Source organism: Jatropha curcas, chromosome 2 (genome assembly GCF_041381405.1).
Source record: "Jatropha curcas cultivar XTBG-Jc1 chromosome 2, XTBG_Jcur_1.0, whole genome shotgun sequence".
Classification (NCBI taxonomy): Eukaryota; Viridiplantae; Streptophyta; class Magnoliopsida; order Malpighiales; family Euphorbiaceae; genus Jatropha; species Jatropha curcas.
This window is the reverse complement of record NC_143152.1, coordinates 25,501,919-25,520,358: the sequence shown is the minus strand read 5'-3', so window position 1 is coordinate 25,520,358 and position 18,440 is coordinate 25,501,919. Positions and strand designations below refer to the sequence as shown.

The following is an 18,440-nucleotide window of genomic DNA, read 5'->3' as shown; positions in this document are numbered from 1 at the left end:
GCAACCACTAAAAGAGGAACAGATGCCATTCATCGTGGTCAACAAAAGGAGCTTTTCAGTCACTAAACAATCGGTACAAGATGGCAAATGAATCCTCAGGCACAAGCTACGGTTACTGATTACGCCCCAAAGCAAGTTCGGAGACCATGTCTCGTCCCCTGTCGCCGCAGCAACGAAAACAACAGTCAAAACCCCACTCGTCCTTCTCAAGAACAAAAGGTTCATCCTTTTCATCAAGAGACACCATTTCGTACCCTTTAACTGCAACTAATCTTCTGATAGAGTTGTCTGATTTTGCAAGATCCTTCAAAACCATTACATCTCCAACTTTAACATACCTGTCAACAAATAATTAGCAGTTAGATATCATGACAGTTTGCATAAAAAGAATAGAAAATTGAGAAATGTTCAATTTTGCTAATGTCAAGGTTGTTATAAATAAATAAAAAATCTAAAAATATCCTAGTTTGTTTTCTTTTTATCTCCTTTTTTTTTTAGTTTGGAAATCCCAATTTCTCTTCCCATTATTGTTTCTTCTTCACTGGCAAGCATCCTCACACGACTTCAGCGTTTGATCTCGATGATGATAATTGAATGAATCGGACTGATAAAAACTAAATAAGGATATTATATTTGTTTGAAAGAAGAAAGGTTGATTGTTTCTGCAATTTTGTTTTGTAAATCTGAGTATTTAAATAGTTATGTGATATTGTTTTGTAAATTAGGATCCTGTAACGGTGGTAGATAAGAAGGTGGAGAAAACGGTTGAGGTGCTAGCAGCAGTCCCAGTGCCAGTAATGAAGAAGAAGTCATTGAAAAGGGCGCTTGCTTTTGGCTGTTGATAAACCCAGCTTTGTGCCTTTGCTTGCTTTTTTTTTTTTTTTTTTCTATGAGGTGTAATGTTTAGTCACCACTAATTCAGCACTTATGGGATCCACTCATCAAAAGTTAATGAACACACCAATTTAATTTGGACGGGTGGCTGAGAGAGAGGGGTTAGAATTGATACAAATTAATTAATATACGGTATTAATTGATAAAATTAAAAAAAATATATCATATTTGATAAAAATATTAAAGCTCAAGTTTGTTTTGTTTTTTGTCATTAGGCTTATATTTATTTATTTTCCTTTTGTTTTCAAGTGATGGTATAAAACCCCTTTAACCAATATTTCAATACAATATTCAATATAATCAAATGTTTTTATAATTCTATAATTCTTTACAAATCAAATATTTGTTAAATTATTTTTAAATCAAATAATGTATATTTTTATAATTATTATTATATTTTAAAATAATTTTTATTTTCTAATTTTAAAATTTTAAGTAATTTTTTATTAGTTAAAACCATAAAAAATGTTTTTTTTTTTAAAATTGGGTTGTTTGTTCTTTTGGTGCAAGTTGAAGAGGTAAATTGTACAAAAAGTTAATTTTTAAACAGATTGTATATTGTGTCTAAGTTTAAGAGACAGATTGAGCCATAATCCAAAATTATTTATGTACGCTTGAATTGAGGGATTGAGACTCTTTATATAAAGAAAAAATGGGAAATTTCTTATCAAAATTATGTTTTTATTGTAGTCTTCTATTAATAATTGTAACTGAAACAACCCGAATTTTTATTTTCAAAGATTTTCCAATTAAATTTAATAAACCGACAGCCTGAAAATTTATTTCAATATTTTAATGCGAACACTGTGAGAAACCGAACTGAAAACCGATTGAAAAAGCCGAAAACCAATCGAAAATCAAAGAATTGGGTCGAATCGAACCGAATCGAATCGGTTCGACCCAAACCATCTAGAAAATTGCCTTTCCTTTTTTTTATCTCCAGCGCTGCACCTCTACTCCTCACCATCAAAGCAGTGCCTCCTCTCTTCTTCTTCTTCTTCTTCTTCTTCTTCTTCTTCTTCTTTCTTTCTTTCTTTTCTTTTCTTTTCTTTTCTTTCTTTTTCTTTCTTTCTTTCTTTCCTGCACTTGCATTTGCATCACTACCCAGGAATTCCAGCCGCTCCAGCAGAGGCGATCGACCACCGAGAGCCACCGCACGCAGCTCGTCGCGCCATCGCCACCGCCTAGCCGCCGCTCCAGCACGCCTCCGACCACCAATAGCCACTGCTCTCCGATCCGACACGAGAAAATTTCCGATCTAGCAAAAATTCGACAAAAAATATATTTGGGATCGCCCGGGTCCATCTAGTGCTCCTCCAGGACAACATGAAAGCTAGAATTTCGCTCTCCATCACAGTGAGTAATAATAAATAATGCATGTCAACACTGCATTTGCATAACATTACATTTTTATATATTTACATATTGTATTTTCTCATATATATTATGTTATGATCACTATAATTATACTTATGCATAATTATGCATTTGGATGAAATTGGTGTATTTTGATAAATGAATTGTTTGATTATTTGTGCTGTGTATATACTGTGCTCTGTTTGTGTGGAGTTGGGATGAAGTGGGTCACCAGGGGTTTGTGAGGACGGTCGATAAATATGGATCCTGATGAACTGAAAATGGACCGTCGGCCGGGTAAATGGGAGATCGGCGCCCCCGTGTGCACCTGATGAATTGATGAAATGATGTTGATGATATGGAAAAGAAAAGAGAGAATGTAAAATAAAATATTGAGAGGACTGGTCAAGTGAGGATTAGACCGGTCGGCCAGATATGGGGGATTGGCTCCCCGGGTGCACATGTTTGAGAGGATGGGCTGTTTGAGAGGACGGCTCGTCGGGGGTTTAGGTGACACCACTAACTAATTTCCACGTGATGTGATTATTTGAAGGTGATATTGTTTGTGGGTGCTGATGTAATGTCATATGATTCACTGTTGTGTGTTCATTCAGTATATTAGGGTGCATTTAGCTTGACTGTATGTGGTGTGTATTATTTATTATTATTCACTGAGTTGCAAAACTCACCCCCCCAACAAACCTCCCAGGTACTAGGAAGCAGCTGATTCGACTGAAGCTCTGCAATCTTCTCCGCAGAGTTACAAATGTAAACTTTATATTCATGTTATTTAATTTTGGATGTATAAATTATTCTATTATCAGATTATTTTTGGACTCCGCAGTTATAGGGTTGTGTATTAATATTGGACTTATTGTTAGCACTACACTATAAATTAAATGTTAGGTAATTAGCTGCAGGTGAACCAGTAAGCCCATAACGTGATTATAATTTATTGTGAATAGGCCCTGGTTATACATTATGTGTTATTTGAGTTTGGGCCAGATGTTTGTATATGGGTTTACTGTTTTGATGAAATTGGAAAAGATAGGTAGACATATTGGATAATTTAGGCTTACTACAGGCCTCGGGGGCCTTAAGCTTACCTGGGCCCTAGTGCCGGTCCGGCCCATGGAAACGGGTCGTGACAGTAACCGAAATCTATACAGTCATGACTTGTTTTGTATTTAATTTATAGGAAAATAATTATTTCGTTTTTAAAATTTACCATAATTATCTAAATAGTCTAGACTTTTATAAAAATATTTATAATGTCCCTATAATTTTTCTCCCTCTATTATTTAGTTCTTCTGTAAAAATCATACTTTTTCCATTAATTTTAGAGTAAAAAGACAATTAATCTTTATCTACCCAAGTCCCTCATGGCATAGGAACTCAGATTCTCTTTACCAAACCCTCTCTCGATCACATCTACCTATCATTTGCTCCCCATTTCCAATTACCTCTCACCGATCTCAGGCAAGGAAGCCTCATCTGACCTCTAATTGCCAACGAGATGCCTTCCTCTTCCTTCCCGGTACTTAGGAAATTGCGAATGCAAGTTTTGTCGATTCACTATCGTCGTAGCAACAATCATTAAATTCCGATGAAGCTAAGCTTTTTCAGTGAAGGCTATCGATTAGGTAGGTCTCAAAACATCACTTTCTTCTCTAGACTTCATTTCCTCCTTCAATTTCTAGTTTCTTGTGGTGATTGGTGAGATTTGTGAAGTTAGGTTTGAAAATAGATTTTTTTTTTTTTTCTAAATTTCAGCTAAATCGATGTTGAACATTTAAAAAATAATCAAAAATCGAACCCTTTATGATTCGAATTTAAAAAATAATCAAAAATCGAACCCTTCATGAAATTTCAAATAATTTGATGTATAGGATTGATAGTTCTAGGTTGGTTCCATCTCCATGGTGGCTGACACTGCGATTCGATGAAGTTCCAGTGGGTCAGAGAAGTCAGTAACCTCCTTCTCTCCTGATTTTTACACATTTCCTCTTGTAATTAAAGCTTGTCGAACTCTACTGGATTGTAAGAAGGTACATTTCTCAATTCTAAAGAAGGGCTTTGAGTGGGATGTTTTTGTAGCTTCCTCCTTAATACATATGTATTCACATTCTGGGTTGGTAGGTGCTGCTCAAGAATTGTTTGATGAAATGTCAATTCAAGATAGTGGTTCATGGAATGCAATGATTTCTAGGTATTCTCAGAATGGGAATGTTGTAGAGGCATTAGATGTTGCAGGTAAGATGAGATTGGAAGAGGTAGCTATGGATCCTGATACAGTTGCCAGTATTCTTCCTATTTGTGCACAATTAAGTGACATTATAAGTGGGAAGTTGATCCATTTGTTGGTTATAAAATGTCGATTAGAACGTAAGTTGTTTGTGTCTAATGCATTGATTAATATTGTCGTAGCCCATTACCTTAGGTCGGATCGGTACTAGGACTTGGGTAGACTTAAAGCCACTGAAGCCCGTAGTAAGCCAAAAATATACCAAATAAAATTATATGTTTAACCGAATGGCCTTAGGCCAATATTATTAATAGACAGATATCATAAGTCTTCGGCTTGCTTGGCCCGTATCATCGTATTCACTAGTAAATTAATTTCTAAAGTTCTCTAGGCCCATATTAATATTTACATAATAGAAACTTTAATAATTAATACATCAATAATTTTCTAAATTCATTATACACAACTATTATAATTGCGGAATAATCTAAGAACTTTTAAGATTTTAAATATTTATCGAAGTATCTTCTAGACATCTCATGACAGAGGACAACGAGATATTGGAAGACTTGTAACCTAGAAAAAGAATATTAATGCAAGGCTGAGTGCCTAAACTCAGTGAATAGGATTAGATAACATTCTCACTCCACACAATTACACAATGCGTATTTAATTTAATCTAGTCATCTGACTAGTTATATAATCATACAGTCAATCATGCAAATGACATAGCAACAACAATCACAAATATTAACACCTTCACATAATTACATTAAGTGGAGATTGGTTAGTGGTGTCACCTAAATTCCCTACGAGCCGTCCTCACACATGACTCATCCTCTCATCACATGTGCATCAGGGAGCCGATCCCCCATATATAGTCGACCGGTCTCAACCTCACTTGACCGGCCCTTTCATTTTTTTATACTCTCTTTTCTTTTACATACCAAACAGGAGGCCACTCTGTGTTTTTCCATATTATAATTCATTAGATGCACACGGGAGCGCCGATCTCCTCATTTATGGCCGCCGGTATAGTAGACCGCCCTTACAAATCCAACGGCGACCTACTTCATCCCAATTCCACACAACCAACGCATACATATAGCACATCACAACTAATCAAGCAATACACAACAATAACAAGTGATGCAACACAAATAGCAGTTCTTTAAATAATGCATTTATACCTAGATGGCATTTATCTATCTTGTATGAATGCATAACATTTATATGTGTATGCATGTATGCATATGCAATGGGCAATAAGTTATCTAATACTACACACAGCTTTATGATTTAGCTGAAAGCTATGCTCCATATTTCAAGCGTTCAGCTATCCAACATTTGGTAACTCGGCACTCGTAATCGTATCTAGGGAAAGAATTAGAAATAAATTTTATTATTAATGGAGTTCACTTGCTATTAGCAAAAATCCCCTTATTTTAGCTTCTTAGTTTTAAGTGATCTATTCAAATCTTTCTTAATATTAATCATTAATATTTATTTCTTTTTTTTTTCTAATATAATTTTAATATAATACTTAATTATTAACTCTCTAATTCTATCACTTTACTTACTAACTAGATTCTCTAATTATAATAGCAATATTGATGGTATTGGTAATTAGTTCAACGCACTCTCTTCGTTCAACATTCCTATTTATCTTTTTTTACAGATTTTTGAGTTTTCTTTTCATTTTATTATAATTTGATTGGATTTTAATATTTTCTAAGGTCACTTTATCCATATAGAATTATTATCTACACTAACAATTTATGATTTGATTGGATTTTAATATTTTTCTAAGATCACTTTAATTATCCATAGGAATTATTATCTACACTAACAAATTATTTGAATTACAAAGTCTAGCTAAAACTTAGCTTTCGGATTTAACTCCTACTATCTATTAATAATAAAATTAACTCAACATAAAAAACATTCATGGCGATGGATTGGATGCTAATGATCTATATATCTCTCTACGTTCCTCAATCTTCCACTTACAGGTGAATAAAAAATCTTTTCTTTGGTGAGCAATTATTTTGATATATATGAAGTGCATGTAGCTTTTTAAAAATATTTTTTTCCATTAATTTGGTTAAGTGATGATGAATATTCTGTTTGGATTGGAATAATTTTGTTGTCTCTTGCCAACTGATTCCATATATATAATGAAATCAAGTAATTAATTACTAAACATTCTCAAATTGTTGAATATTCTACTAATTAATAAATTGATTATTTCTGTTTAAGGACTCTTCGAATAAACAACAGCATATAGAAAACAAAATGGAAGGCTTTTTTTATTCCATCTTGATCTGAATGCAATTCGCATGAATATTGACTTAATTGAAAAAATTTATATGCATTCTTTTTCCACTAATTAATTTGTTAATGCTATCTTATAAGGTACTCTCTCAGTTGCTGTATTATTTATTATTAATTATCAAATAAATTAATTATAAGTTTTTAAATTGTTAGCTCATATTTTTATTTTTTTCATTTATGTTCTTGGCCTTCACTAGCTTTTTTGGGAAGATTTTCATCTCATCTAGGCATTTCTTTGGAAGGTAGTCCATGAAACATTAGGTTGTTGAAATCAAGAACCACAAATCATGGGAGGTGTTGAATATCTGCTATTATTTTGACCCTAAAGAATTTTATTGTATCTTTTTGCCAAAGGAAAAAGCATTCTTGCTTCCTGTAACTTTTAATTTGGTAAAAGCCTAATTAATATTAATAAATAATTAAATTATATTTTACTGTTAAATATTTAATTATAAAATAAATAATATATCCATCTATATATCATCCATTTGAATTGAAAAACTTTATTTGTATAGAATTATTTATGATAAGATAAATTGTTTGAATTATAAACTTTAACTAAAACCTTTATAAACTTTAACTAAAGCCTAAACATTTAATTGAATTGTATAATTCTTTACAATAAATTAGTGGCACTACAATTTCTATAATTTAATAATTTTACAAATAAGATGATATTTAATAAAGGAGCTTGCGGAAAAAAATAGATTTTTTAATAATATATTAAATACAACTTAATAAATACAATATACAACAATAAAAAAAAATTCATAAGGAAAATGAGTCTTTGATATGTATTTATAAATTATAAACAACCCGCGCAAAGTAGAGGCCTTCGCCTAGTTTGTATTATATGAGTCAATCTTTATTAACTAAATCAACTAAAATAAAGTTTAACTAAACTAACTTAATAACTCTAATTAAATGTAGCGAGGAAACATGATATAAAGACCTACAGCTCACCAAATTAAAATCGGATTGCAAAACCATGATCATCATGAGAAGGAGGAAATTCTGCCTCTAAAGGTATCGCTGGCCAGTCACCGGACTGCCACCGCCGACCGTCGTGCATGGTGGCCAGAAACATGGTGGAATAATGATTTATAAACTATGAAGCTCACCAAATTTATGGAGCTCCCTTAATTTATAATTTATAAACCGTGGAATAATGATTTTCATATTTTCGATCATATTCCATAAGTGTTCAATAATTATAAACTATGGAATAATGATTTTCATATTTTTGGTAAAACAATTACATTTATTGTTAATCCTATTATGTTATTAATTTCTCATTATTTTTCAATTCACAATAGTAAAGGAATTATTTTTAATAATTTTTAATTTGATGGTTATAAATAAAATTAAAACATATATTATAATAATTAGTAAAAGCTATCTTATTGCACATGAATAATTATATTTGTTATAACAAATAGATTTTTACATTGACATATTAAATAAATCCTATTATAATGAATATTAATTAAATTATAAAAATTTCCTTTCAAAAAAAATAATTATAAGAACTTTCTTATTGCATAAGAAGTTTTAAAATATTTTTTGTACATATATGCACCGCTTCAAAAATTTTATTTTGTATTTATGTGTTTGCTTTGTATCTTTATATATTACTTTATCTTCTAAGTTTTTTTTTATTTTTTATTTTTGTGATTTATATTATATTATTTTATTTTTTAATTTTCAGAAAAATTCTGATTTACTTGTCTACATATTAAAAGCTTTCAAAAGATTGAGTTTATATAATTTAGATTTATTTTATTTCATTTATAATATATTGATAATTATAACTATTAAGTCTATATATATAAACATAATAATAACAAGTGTAACATTACAATGGACAAAAAAAATAATTAAATCTAACAATGATAAATTGCCCTCTATTTTGGTTGGCTCATAAGTAAAATAAAAAAATTACTATTTATAAAAAATCTTTAATTTGATTGGTTATATTGATTTCTTACTTAAATCCAAAATAAAAGACTAATATTTATTATTAATATTTTAACTAAACTAGAATTAATATTTATTATGTCAAATTAATATTTTTGCTTTCTAATATTAATTAGTAAACTATATATCGTTTTCTAGAAGATATTAGAAAACTATCTTATTGCATAAAAGTTAATTAATTATTTTATATTAACTTAAGTCACTAAAAATCGTTCAAATTAAACTATCAATAAAATAATGAAATAATAAAATAATAAATGATAAATTGATATTATAGCCGGCATATATCAACTAACTTTTATAGGAGATAATTTAAAAATAATAATAAAAATAATTCAATTAAAAAAATCAGTACTTATTATTTAATTTTATTGATGCACTTTTTTTTTTAAGATATATTGATGCACTTCCTTTAATAGAATATATGACTTTAATGAGAAATATCTAAATCTTGAATGATTTAGAAATTAAAATCATAATTCAACTAAAAATATTTCAATTACCATTTTATTACATATTACCAATATATATATAAAATTCGTATAGGAAAAAAATACCATAAATTTTTTTTTCCTTTGGCTATAAGATAATTATTGTTTTTGTGTGCCATTTCCATAATTTTTATTTATAATACTCGTTCATTTTGCTTACATATATATTATAATTTTTATAATAAAATATGAAATAAAAACAATAAATTCTAATATATATATATATATATATAAGAATAGAATAGAGAAAATCACATATATTACCTTTTATGGAAATGGCGAAAATTATAATATGAGAGAAATGAAAAAGGAAATTGAAACCAGAGAGAATATTGTTAGAAGATTTGTTAGGTATATTCTTATAAATTTTGACGAATTAGTCCCCGCATATAGCGGTTAAATACTTACTTCTCATTTGTATAGAAAAAGCCGAAATTTTTCTTTCAGTTAAAGCCACAAGACATCGATTTTTCCTTCTGCTGATAAAAACTAGAGCTGTTGCTCTTCTTCTTTCCACTTTACAGAATTCAAAGAGTCTCTCTTTCTCTTTCTCTATCACTGCAAAATCATTTCCTTCTCTTTCCTTTCCTTTCCTTTATCAAAAGCAAGAACGAAAGATGTCTTCTCCTCGACAAACTATTCACGACCCTTTCAAAGCGTGGAAATTCCTGGTTTTCCCTACCGTCAAAGCCACTGATATCTTCTCCTTACTCGTAAAAGCAACTCTTCTTATTTTCACTGTCGTTTCAATCTCTTTTATTTCCTACTCTGCTTTCTCTGCCCAATCTCGATATCTATCTTGTGCTGAATGCGATCGCGTTTCACTCTCCGGTCACCGGAAGGTAACCAAGAATAGTAATTATAATTATTCTATGGGCGATGTAGAAAAGACAAATATATCTCATATTTTATTCGGTATTGGAGGCTCTGCAAAAACATGGAATGACCGGCGACGATACTGTGAACTATGGTGGAAGCCCAATGTAACCAGAGGATATGTTTGGCTTGAAGAGAAGCCATCGGAGACGGAAACGTGGCCGGAAACCTCTCCGGCTTATAAAGTATCGGAGGATACTTCAAGGTTTAAGTACAGTTGCTCTTATGGTTCTCGCTCTGCATTACACATTGCACGGATTGTCAAGGAGAGCTTTGAATTGGGATTGGATAACGTAAGGTGGTTCGTTATGGGAGATGATGATACAGTATTTTTCCTGGAGAATTTAGTAATGATTTTAGGAAAATATGATCATAATCAGATGTATTATATTGGTGGAAATTCAGAGAGTGTGGAGCAAAATGTGATTCATTCGTATACAATGGCTTATGGTGGTGGTGGTTTTGCTATTTCTTATCCTTTAGCAGAAGAACTTGTTAAGATTTTGGATGGTTGTCTTGATAGATATGATACATTTTATGGCTCTGATCAGAAAGTCCAAGCTTGTATTAGTGAAATTGGAGTTCCTCTTACCAAAGAGCTTGGCTTCCACCAGGTCCCTTCTTTACACTTTTCTTATTTTTGTAATATAATTAATATCGAGAGCGATTATATTAAAAGCTTTCTTCAAGATATGAACTCCACAACTTGACCCTGTGATTATTTTTTTTTCTTCTAATTGTTATAAAATGGATATAGAAGTGAAGATTGTGTTGGGATACAAGTAGTCAATTAGTTAGTAGAATCTTTGAATGTTGGCTTTCGTTTTTAGTAAAATCTAAAGCTTTCCACTTTTATTGTTATTAGTTACAGATCTTTTTTTCTTTTTGTTTCTTTTGACATGTAAGAGTGGTTCTTGAATTTCAGGTTGATATAAGAGGGAGCCCATACGGTTTACTTGCAGCGCATCCACTCGCGCCATTAATCTCGCTCCACCACCTTGACTACGTGCAGCCAATATTTCCGGGCATGACGCAGATCGACTCTCTCAAAAAATTAGTAAAACCATATGAAATGGATCCGGGTCGGACCCTACAACACAGTTTCTGTCACGATTTCAACCGTAACTGGTCAGTATCCGTGTCATGGGGCTATACTATACAACTGTATCCATCACTAGTAATGGCGAAGCAGCTGGAGATGGCGTTTAGAACGTTTCAGACATGGCGGACTTGGAGCAATGAGCCTTACACGTTTAACACCCGACCCATAAGTCAAGACCCGTGTGAGAGACCGGTTGTGTATTTCTTGGATCGGATAGAGAGGGTTGGGCGGAGCAAGACTTTGACTGTGTATCGAAGACACGTGGAGCCGGCAGATATGAGTTGTGACCGACCCGAATATGGTGTTATTGAGGCCGTCCAGTTTGTCAATGTGACAAGTTCTACATTGAAGCCTGACATTTGGAATATGGTGAGCTAACTTTTGCTTCGTTTTGTCTCTTTTTCCACTAATTTTCTTCTAAACTCTGACGAAAATGTCAAATATCAAATGGACTTTGCAACTTTAGCGTAGTGAATTAGCAAATCCAAATGGTAGTTTTCTCCCAAAAGAAAAAGATTCGTTGGACCCATGCAGCCACATAGTAGGTTGAAAAATTAAAAAAAAAAAAAGAAAAAACTTATCCAACTAAAAATTTTATAAAAATTATTCCCATTGAATTTTTTTTAATAGACATCATTTCTAAAAAAAAATTCATTGATTTGATCTATAAACCACTTTAAATAAGTCATTCTCACCTCAAAATTAGACTTACAATTTTTTTAAATGTACCAAATTCTACCTATAAAATTCAAAATTTATTCTAATTCTATATCTAAATTAATACGAAGTAAATTTTATTAAGAATTTAAAATTTAGAGTCGTTAGTATTAAAAGATTTTTACTTAAATATTATTTCCGATTCACCAGCACTAAGGGAAAATTTTCTGAATACCATGCTGGTCTAAAAGTGTGAATTAATTTCCATAAACATATAATTTCTAATTTTTTTATGTTAGTATAGAAATTCCCTTTTCGGGATTGTTGGTATGATTATTTGTCCGACGTGCATGGCTGGCTTTGGTTGCCTGTCCATGAATCATTAACTTTGACCTTCTGAAAGTCAAGAAATAAGAACGTGGACAATGGTGTTCAGCCACGAAGCCATATTGGCAGGATTTATAATTTTCTGTTTCATACAAACAGTTTTATGCGCAATTTGTGCCCTGATAAGGTTTTGAATATAATACTTGCCTGCTGTTAGAATATAAGAAAATATTGTAATTTGAAGTGTTGGTGATTAATTAGTGGCCTAACACTTTTGGAAAATTTAATGATCGAATGAACAGGCGCCACGTAGACAGTGTTGTGAGATAATCAACAGAGAAAATGAAGTGGTAGAGGTCAAGATTAGAGGCTGCAACCCATTTGAAAGCGTCACCCCTCCATAGAACTTGTTCAATACATTTATTTTCGTAAGTTTTTCCAACCTATAATTGGTTAGGACCTTTCCATGTAAATATTCATTTTTAGTTTTATTTTTCTTTTTCTTTTGCTTCTCTTACATATGGCTTCTTCTTTTTTTTTTTTTTTCTTTTTTTTTTTTCCTTTTTTGCTTTGAGACTTCTTGCTTTTTCCTTTTCCTGGGAACTTGAAAAATAACTAATTTGACTATAATATTCATCACACCGTGTAATGATAAAATTATGAATATTTTTCTTCTTGTTTATGAACTTCTTTTTTAAAAAATAATTAAATGTATTTGGCATGTATGTGATGATGAGAATAAATCATTTTCTTAAAGACAATATATTAAAATTCCATTGACCAATTCTATACTAGTACAAATAACACAAGGAGGATCTTAAAAACTAGACAAGGAATAAATTGTGCAAATAAAATATAACAAGTAGATATTCAAAACAGAGATCATCATGCTATTTCTATCAGATATTTGCTTATATTACATCGAATTAGATTCAAGTTCGAATCAAATTTTATAACTAATCGAATCGAGTTCAAGTAGATTGAGATCGGATTAATATAGATATATACCTGCTCCATCTTCAAAAGATTTGAATTTTACCCTTTCTGAATATGATCAAATTGGGTCACTTAACTGTAAAATTTTGTATCGTATTCGGTAATATAGCATTTGAATTAATTTTTAGAAGTTAATTTAGCATTTTATAAAAAAATTAATTTATATAACGTTTAGCTTTTACCGTATTATGAGAAACTACTCAAACATCTAATAGTTAATTTTGTCGAACGGATCCTAAATCATTTAGGTACTTAAAATTGGGGAAATTTAAGTTGGCCTTAAAAAAATTAAGCTTCACTCCAGCTTATCCTAAAAAAGGCTCGAGAAAATAAGCCTGTACAATTGAGGTGGCTTTAGTTAGGCCTGAAGTTTTGTTTTCATGGGCAACATGAATCCCTACTTGAAACCCAATGAGTTGTTCCTGGTTCGGCCGAGGGCTCATCCTTACGAAATGATATTGTGATTTCTGTTTAAATTGACTGAATTTTTATCAATAAATTATGCTCCCTCTTTCAAAAATAAAAATAAATAGAATTTTTTTTCCTTGTTCATTATTAAAATCATTTTCAAATCAACTTAGCGTGTATTCAAACAATTCTTTTCTGACAATTAGATTAAAGAAAAATCATACAAACTAAAAATATTTATCAGTCGGGTTGAGGCTAATACTCTAAAATCAATCAATTCAAATTAAATCATTATTTTAATTTGGTTTAGTATAATTTTTTTTTAAAAAAATTGGTTTACTTTTAGAAAAAAAATTAGGTCCGCACACTGCGTTGATTGTTTTATTGATATATATTATATTTTATAGTTTATAATTTATTTATAATTTATAAATTATTTTTAATGCATCTATATTATTTCATAATCTATATAACTTTTAACAATTAATATTTTGAATTACAAAAATGTCAATTTAATTCCACGTTTAAAAAAGTTTATAACTTTAAATATTAAAATATCAATAAATTAAAGAGGTAATTATTTGAATTTCAATGATAATCCTAAAAATTAAATGTACAAATATTATATTTTATTGGTCAGTTTTATATTATTGTTATCACGATAATTTATATTGGGATTTAACTACTCTATTAGCTATCGATATAGATAATATATCATATAACGAACAAAGTTTAAATTTTATTTTACACTAAATGATAATGGTGTCTAAAAAATAAAATATGCAATTCAATAATAATTCTACCAGTTGTAGAAATAAATACATAAAAGAAAAAATAAAAATCAAAAATAGTGTCTAAAAAATAAAATATACTATTCAACAATAAGTCTACCAATTGTACAAATAAATATTATAAGAGATAAAAAAAATAAAAATCTAATGGTTGTTGATCTATACGGAGTCATTCTTCTATAAGATTTTGGTACAAAGATTTTTAAAAACCAACCGAATTAAACATTCACTCAAAAGTTTAAGTTTCCCTGTGAAACCCTTTACAGATTTAGTTGATTTATGTGAAACCCTTTACAAATTTAGTTGATTTATGAATAACTTATATTCTAATAATAATATAAATTGAATCCTTGATAAAAATAAAAAAAAGAAGTACAAGAGCATTAAATACAGAAAAAAGCAAGAAAGAAGTATCTGAATACAATACAGAGAATTAAGTATACATAGTCTATAAAAATCAAAAGGAGAATAGTTGATTGATAATAAGGAATAAGATTAAATTTCAAAATTAAATTTAACTTAGATTTCAAAATTGATTTAACTTAGATTTTATCTACTTAATATTAGATTAAATTTGTAAAAGAAAAAAGAAAACATTCAAAAAGTTATTAAAATATCAGAAAACTTAGCTTTATAGAGTTTTTTTTTTTTTTTTTTTTTTTTGTGCTTTAGGGATATATATATATATATATATATATATATATATATATAGATTAGATTTTTTTTTTTGGTAATTTCATTCAATTTTCAAAAAAATTCAAAATTAAATTCATTTAGTCTAAAAGTTAAATCACATTGATTGGTTTGATTCAATTCGACTTAATGCAAAATAAAATTGTTCAATTTCAAATTTAATTAAGTATTAATTTTTTTTATTTGATTCAATTTTTAAATAAAAAAGGTTCTATCTTGGACATTATAAAAATCTAAATACCTATTTTATCTGTCAGAGTATAACACGTCCAAATTTTACTGTTTTAATTTTTGAAATTATTCTATTTTATTAACTCTTTGATATTTGATTTAGTGATTAGTGACATATGTAAATAATTGGTGAAATCTGATAATCATTTGATTGAATGCAGTTGAACAGACGTTTTGGTGATTTAGTATAAATTGATCATCAGTTCCTTCACATTTCATATTGAAAGCCTACAAAAATATTTCTATTATTTATAGCTTACTTTGAGAGCTACTTTTGCATATTGAAAAATGTGAGGGGGAACAACTTCCAAGTCTCAAAAATAATAAAACTTGAGGTCTCTAATCCCAAAGCATCAAGCATTACAGCAAAGAAGAACGCACAAAGTTTAGCTTAGTTTGTTAAGCTCATTTTAAATGTAATGTTTTATTTTTGACCGTTGTATTAAATTCTCTCTCACAAAAGGCCAAAAGCAACGGTTACCTCCTCTCTCTCTCTCTCTCTCTCTTTTTTTTTTTTTTTTTTGTTTTTGTTCTTTCTCTTGGCTTTCGCTCATTTTCTCTCGCTTTCTACGTTAGTTCTTGTTGATTTCATACTGATTTGGGCATAATTGAGTTGATTTCATCCTATTGTGATGGCTGGTTCAAGTTACAGTAAAGATTGCTCATCCTTTTTCCTCTGGTAATTGTTTTTCTTCCCTCGTAATGTGGTTTCTTCTTCGATTTATAATCTTAGGTCAAAATTTGGGGATTTGTGGTAGCTGTTCTTTATAATCATCTTCTCTTGCCATTATATTTGCTTTAAAAGCATAGTTCGTTTTTTTCATCCTAAAATCAGTTCCTATTCTTTTTCTTCTAGGGTTCATTTTGGGATTTTCATGTTTAGTTGAGTTAATTGTGCTCAGTTTCGAGTCAGATTGTCAGTTTCGTTGTTTGTTCTATTTTTTTTTTCTCAAAATTCACATTCTAGGATTTCTATCAAATGACTAATCCTTTGAATTCTTTGAATCGTTCTACTCCTTTTAATCCGATGTACTATGCGTCTTCTCCCTATTTTCTTCATCCACCTTCTTAAGTATGCTGGCTGGATTTTCTAAGCCTTCTGCAGGTCAGATCCTCTGTAACGGTCATGATGTGACAGAATCTGGAGTTTTTCACCAATATAAGCATCAACGTAATTGGCTCTCCTTGAAAGATGCATCAAAGAAAAGTTTATAATTGGCTCTCCTTGAAAGATGCCATCAAATAAAAGTTTACTGTCCTTGACAATGTTCAATGGTTTGAGATTCTTGAAGGCAAGCAAGGAAATTCTATGCCTGCTATTGAGTTGATGGGGCTCGTAAGATTGGCAAAAGAGAAGGCAAGAATGCTGTCAATGGGCCAACGGGAGAGGCTGCAACTTGGAAGACTACTGGCCATTGACCGACCAATTTGGTTACTGGATGAGCCTTCTGTCGCATTAGATGAAGAAGGGGTAATGCTCGAATACATTATTGCAGAGCATAGAAAGAAGGGAGGGATTGTGTTTGTTGCAACGCCTTTGCCAATTGAGATGCTATGTATTTGAGACTGCCTCCGAGGTTCCCTAGAAGGATGACTTTGGTAGATGTGCTTGCTCCAGCCGACATCTCATAAAATTCCATCACTGCAGGTTAGGCTAATTAAGTTGTTCTGGTTCAACTGGTTGAGCTTGCATTAGTTGTAACGGAACAGTTTGCTGCCTTGATGTGAAGCCATAGGAATGAATAAAGGATTTTGATTCTGAATGAAATGGATTGTGTAACTATTTCCTGATTCTGAACTTCTATTTTTATTTTTTATTTATTATTTGTTTTACCAGGGAATTGGATGAGAAGCTATGTCGTTTATATATATATATATATATATATATATATATATATATATATATTTGAACTTGGCATTGTTATGCTTATGATGTGAGTGATAGGAGGAGAACCCTTCACAAACGCCGTTTGTCTGTGTGTGTATATATATAGATAGATACATAGATCGTCATCATCATTCTCTGCTTTTGCTGGCTTTCTTTCTTTCGTCTTATAAAGAGGCTGTGACGATTTTTGGGTTTTAGAGTGCAAAAGGAAGACATTAAGGAATAGCTTGATCGTTGGCGGGGCAGTACGGAGATTTTATTTGAGAAAGACCTTTTTTCTTTTTTCAAATAGAGAGCTCCATCTTTTGCAGTCATGATCTTTTTGTTCCTTTTCTTGTCTGATTAAAGGTGAATCTGAGCCTCCATCCTCTACGATCTCTGGCCCTTCATTTTCTTTGATTTTTGTTTTGTCATTTTTTTTCTAAAATAAAAAATTCGCAATTGCTTTTGCGTAAAATATGTTTACCTTAAGATTGCTGTGTGAATGTTTTAAGTACGAGGCTTTGCTCTCAGTGAGGGGCAGTTGGTTTCAGGGTGGTTCACTCGGAACTCTCTGATAGGTAGCGGAGCCTGTGACTACTGATTACGTTTCTTATGTGTCAAACAGCTCTTATACCATATCTCTGCTCTCTTCCTGGTGTGTGTGAGTCGCTATCTGGTGACTGGCGAGGCTATGACGATTCAGCGAGCCTGAAAAGTCAGACATGAGGAGAAATACTCAATTTTTCGGGGAGGCAACCTTTTGTTGTTGCAGCCCTGGTGTTGTGGTGTTTCTGTGCTGTCCGATTTGAAAGCATATCTGATCTGAGCTTCTCTTTCTACAGATTTCTCTGCTCTGTTTGGGCCTCCATCCTCTACAATCTCTCGCTCTTCATTTTCTTCTATTTTGGTTCTGTTATTTTTTTTTTCTAAAATAAAAAATTCGCAATTGCTTTTGCATGAAATATGTTTACCATAAGATTGCTTGTGTGAATGGTTTAAGTACCAGGCTTTGCTCTAAGTGAGAGGCAGTTGTTTTGAGGGTGTTTCACTCAGTCCTCTCTGATAGGTAGCGGAGCCGGTGACTGCTGATTACGTTTCTTCTGTTGCCAACAACCCTTATACCAATATATCTGTTCTCTTCCTCGTGTGTGTGAGTGGCTGTCTGGCAACTGGGGAGGCTATGATGATTCAG

At 31.2% G+C, this 18,440-nt stretch overlaps 1 protein-coding gene and 3 long non-coding RNA genes across 5 annotated transcripts; all 4 read left to right on the top strand.

Moving 5' to 3' along the window:
- Positions 1 to 1,900: 1,900 nt before the first annotated feature.
- On the top strand, positions 1,901 to 3,318 carry LOC149498468 (uncharacterized). The gene is made up of 2 exons (XR_016319691.1): positions 1,901 to 2,250; positions 2,960 to 3,318. It is a non-coding gene; the product is annotated as an uncharacterized LOC149498468 (long non-coding RNA).
- Positions 3,319 to 3,582: 264 nt separating this feature from the next.
- LOC110009732 (uncharacterized) lies at positions 3,583 to 4,845 on the top strand. The gene is made up of 2 exons (XR_002284605.3): positions 3,583 to 3,893; positions 4,140 to 4,845. It is a non-coding gene; the product is annotated as an uncharacterized LOC110009732 (long non-coding RNA).
- Positions 4,846 to 9,739: 4,894 nt separating this feature from the next.
- LOC105636336 (glycosyltransferase (DUF604)) lies at positions 9,740 to 12,778 on the top strand. Its single transcript, XM_012219598.4, has 3 exons — positions 9,740 to 10,787; positions 11,099 to 11,644; positions 12,562 to 12,778. The coding sequence occupies exons 1-3, from the start codon at positions 9,915 to 9,917 to the stop codon at positions 12,661 to 12,663; spliced, it is 1,521 nt and encodes a 506-aa protein (XP_012074988.1). The 5' UTR covers positions 9,740 to 9,914; the 3' UTR covers positions 12,664 to 12,778.
- A 2,837-nt stretch (positions 12,779 to 15,615) lies between these two features.
- Positions 15,616 to 17,169, top strand: LOC110009718 (uncharacterized). Of its 2 annotated transcripts, none has more exons than XR_002284600.3 (2): positions 15,616 to 16,057; positions 16,484 to 17,169. It is a non-coding gene; the product is annotated as an uncharacterized LOC110009718 (long non-coding RNA). The 2 variants fall into 2 exon arrangements; XR_002284599.3 differs by having other exon boundaries at positions 16,474 to 17,169.
- The last annotated feature ends 1,271 nt before the right edge of the window (positions 17,170 to 18,440 follow it).